The 2,441-nt window shown below is 34.2% G+C and overlaps 1 protein-coding gene across 1 annotated transcript; it reads right to left on the bottom strand.

Annotated features, from left to right (window-relative positions):
• Positions 1 to 1,786: 1,786 nt before the first annotated feature.
• LOC122745469 (acyl carrier protein, mitochondrial-like) lies at positions 1,787 to 2,170 on the bottom strand. The gene has a single exon (XM_043990793.1). The coding sequence runs from the start codon at positions 2,168 to 2,170 to the stop codon at positions 1,787 to 1,789; it is 384 nt and encodes a 127-aa protein (XP_043846728.1).
• Positions 2,171 to 2,441: the final 271 nt, after the last annotated feature.

The raw sequence follows: 2,441 nt of genomic DNA, 5'->3' as shown, positions 1-2,441 counted from the left end.
TAATATTGAACTAGCCCTGAATTCCTCATATAAATCCCACCTGATTATAGTGTATGATCTTTGTGATATGTTTCTGTAATCTATTTGCTAGTATTTTATTTAAAATTTTTGCATCAATATTCATTACCAAAATTGGTCTATAATTTTCTTTCTCTGTTTTGGCTTTTCCTGTTTTGGGTATCAGCACCATATTTTTCTCATAAAAGGAGTTTGGGAGGACTCCTTCATTTATCTTTTCATGTACTTTATATACTATTGGGATTAATTGTTCTTTAAATGATTGGAAGAATTCACTGGTGAATCCATCTGGTACTGGGGATTTTTTCTTGGAAAATTCATTAATGGCTTGTTCAATTTCTTTTTCTAAATTTGGGTTATTTAAATATTTTATTTCTTCTGCTAATCTGGATAACTTATATTTTTGTAGATATTCATCAATTTCATTTAGATTGCCAAATTTATTGGCATATAATTGGGCAAAATAATTCCTAATAATTGTCTTAATTTCCTCTCCATTGGTAGTGAGTTCACCCCTCTCATTTTTGATACTAGTAATTTGGTTTTCTTATTTTCTTTTTTTGATCAAATTAACCAAAGGTTTATCTATTTTATTGTTTTTTCATGACCAGCTTCTAGTTTTATTTATTAATTCAACAGTTTTCTTACTTTCAATTTTATTAATCTCTCCTTTGATTTTTCAGGATTTCTAATTTGGTGTTTAGTTGGGGATTTTTAATTTCTTCATTTTCTAGTTTTTTTTAGTTTTGTGCCCAAATCATTGATCTGTTTTTTCTCTATTTTATTGATGTAAATGGTCAGGGATATAAATTTTCCCCTAAAAACTGCTTTGGCTGCATCTCATAAATGTTGATACATTATCTCATCATTGTAATTTTCTTTAATGAAATTATCAGTTGTTTCTATGATTTGTTCCTTGATCCAATTGATTTTTAGGATTGGATTATTTCATTTCCAATTGGTTTTTTTTTTTGTTTGTTTTTTTGGGTTTTTTTGGTGAGGCAATTGGGGTTAAGTGACTTGCCCAGGGTCACACAGCTAGTGTTAAGTGTCTGAGGCCAGATTTGAACTCAGGTCCTCCTGACTCCAGGGCCAGTGCTCTATCTTCAATTGGTTTTTAATCTCACTTTCAATTGTCCATTATTGAATGTAATTTTTATTTCATTATGATCTGAAAAGGATGTGTTTATTATTTCTGCTTTTATGCATTTGGTTGTAAATTTGTTATGCCCTAATACATGGTCAGTTTTCATGTATTTCCCATGTATTGCTGAAAAGAAAGTATATTCCTTTCTATTCCCATTCAGTTTTCTTCAGAGATCTATCATATCTACTTTTCCAAGAGTTTTATTCATTTCCTTAACTTCTTTCTTGTTTATTCTTTGGTTAGATTTATCCAGTTCTGAGAGGGGAATGCTAAGGTCCCCCACTAGGATAGTTTGATAGTTTTTATTATCTATTTCCTCCTGTAACTCATTCAACTTTTCCTTCAAAAATTTAAATACCATACCATTTGATGCATATATGTTAAGTAATGATATGATTTCATTGTCTATGATACCTTTTAGCAAGATTTAGTTTCCTTCTTTATCTCTTTTAACTAGATCTATTTAATGTATTCTCACATTCAGACACTCGCTGGGATCATCTGAATTCTTTGATTAAAAAAAAATTATTGGTACACATCTTTATTATCTGCAATGTAATCTATAATCTCTTGTGGACACATTAACTTTTCAGCATCTATGTCAGGAATTTCAAACCCAAATTAATTTTCCATGGCCATTATAATTTCTACTTGGTCCAGAGTATCCAAGCCCAGGTCTTTCATGAAGTGGGAAGATACTGAAAGTTTTCCTGGATCAATATTATCATATAGTTTCAAGACATAGAGGACACGGTCCTTAATGCTCTCCAGTGTCAGAATGGGCATGTCACCATACTGATGGCTCAACTGTAGGGATAACCCAGAAATCTGCATGTGTGCAAGGACAGGAACCACCACAGCTGCTCTTTGCTGCCACCCCACCACTGTGCACGGGACCGAGCCGAGAGGCTGCACCAAGGTGAGCGTGGGGGCCCAGGGCCCAGACAGCGGCACCAAGGCCGCAGGCAGGTGGAAGACACAAGCGGAGAGGACACGGGCCACCATGGTTATACCAACCGAGAGTGCCAACTCTGGCCTTTTAAACTTAAATGCTTGAAAGCCCTCCGTTTTGTTAAACGTCCAATTTTTCCCCTAAAAGAATATATTCAATTTTCCTGGGCATGTGTTTCTTGGTTGTAAACCTAACTCCTTTGCTTTCTGGTATGTTATATTTTAAGCCCTGAGATTCTTTAATGTGGAAGCTGCCAAGTCCTGTGTAATTATGACTATAGCTCCACAGTATTTGAATTGTTTCTTTTTGGCTGCTTGTAATACT

Source organism: Dromiciops gliroides, chromosome 3 (genome assembly GCF_019393635.1).
Source record: "Dromiciops gliroides isolate mDroGli1 chromosome 3, mDroGli1.pri, whole genome shotgun sequence".
Classification (NCBI taxonomy): domain Eukaryota; kingdom Metazoa; phylum Chordata; class Mammalia; order Microbiotheria; family Microbiotheriidae; genus Dromiciops; species Dromiciops gliroides.
Note: the sequence above shows the minus strand (reverse complement) of the source record. Positions and strands in the feature narration are given on the sequence as shown.

Excerpts from the sequence above, each read along its gene's own strand:
- LOC122745469 (XM_043990793.1), bottom strand. The coding sequence starts at position 2,170 with ATGGTGGCCCGTGTCCTCTCCGCTTGTGTCTTCCACCTGCCTGCGGCC.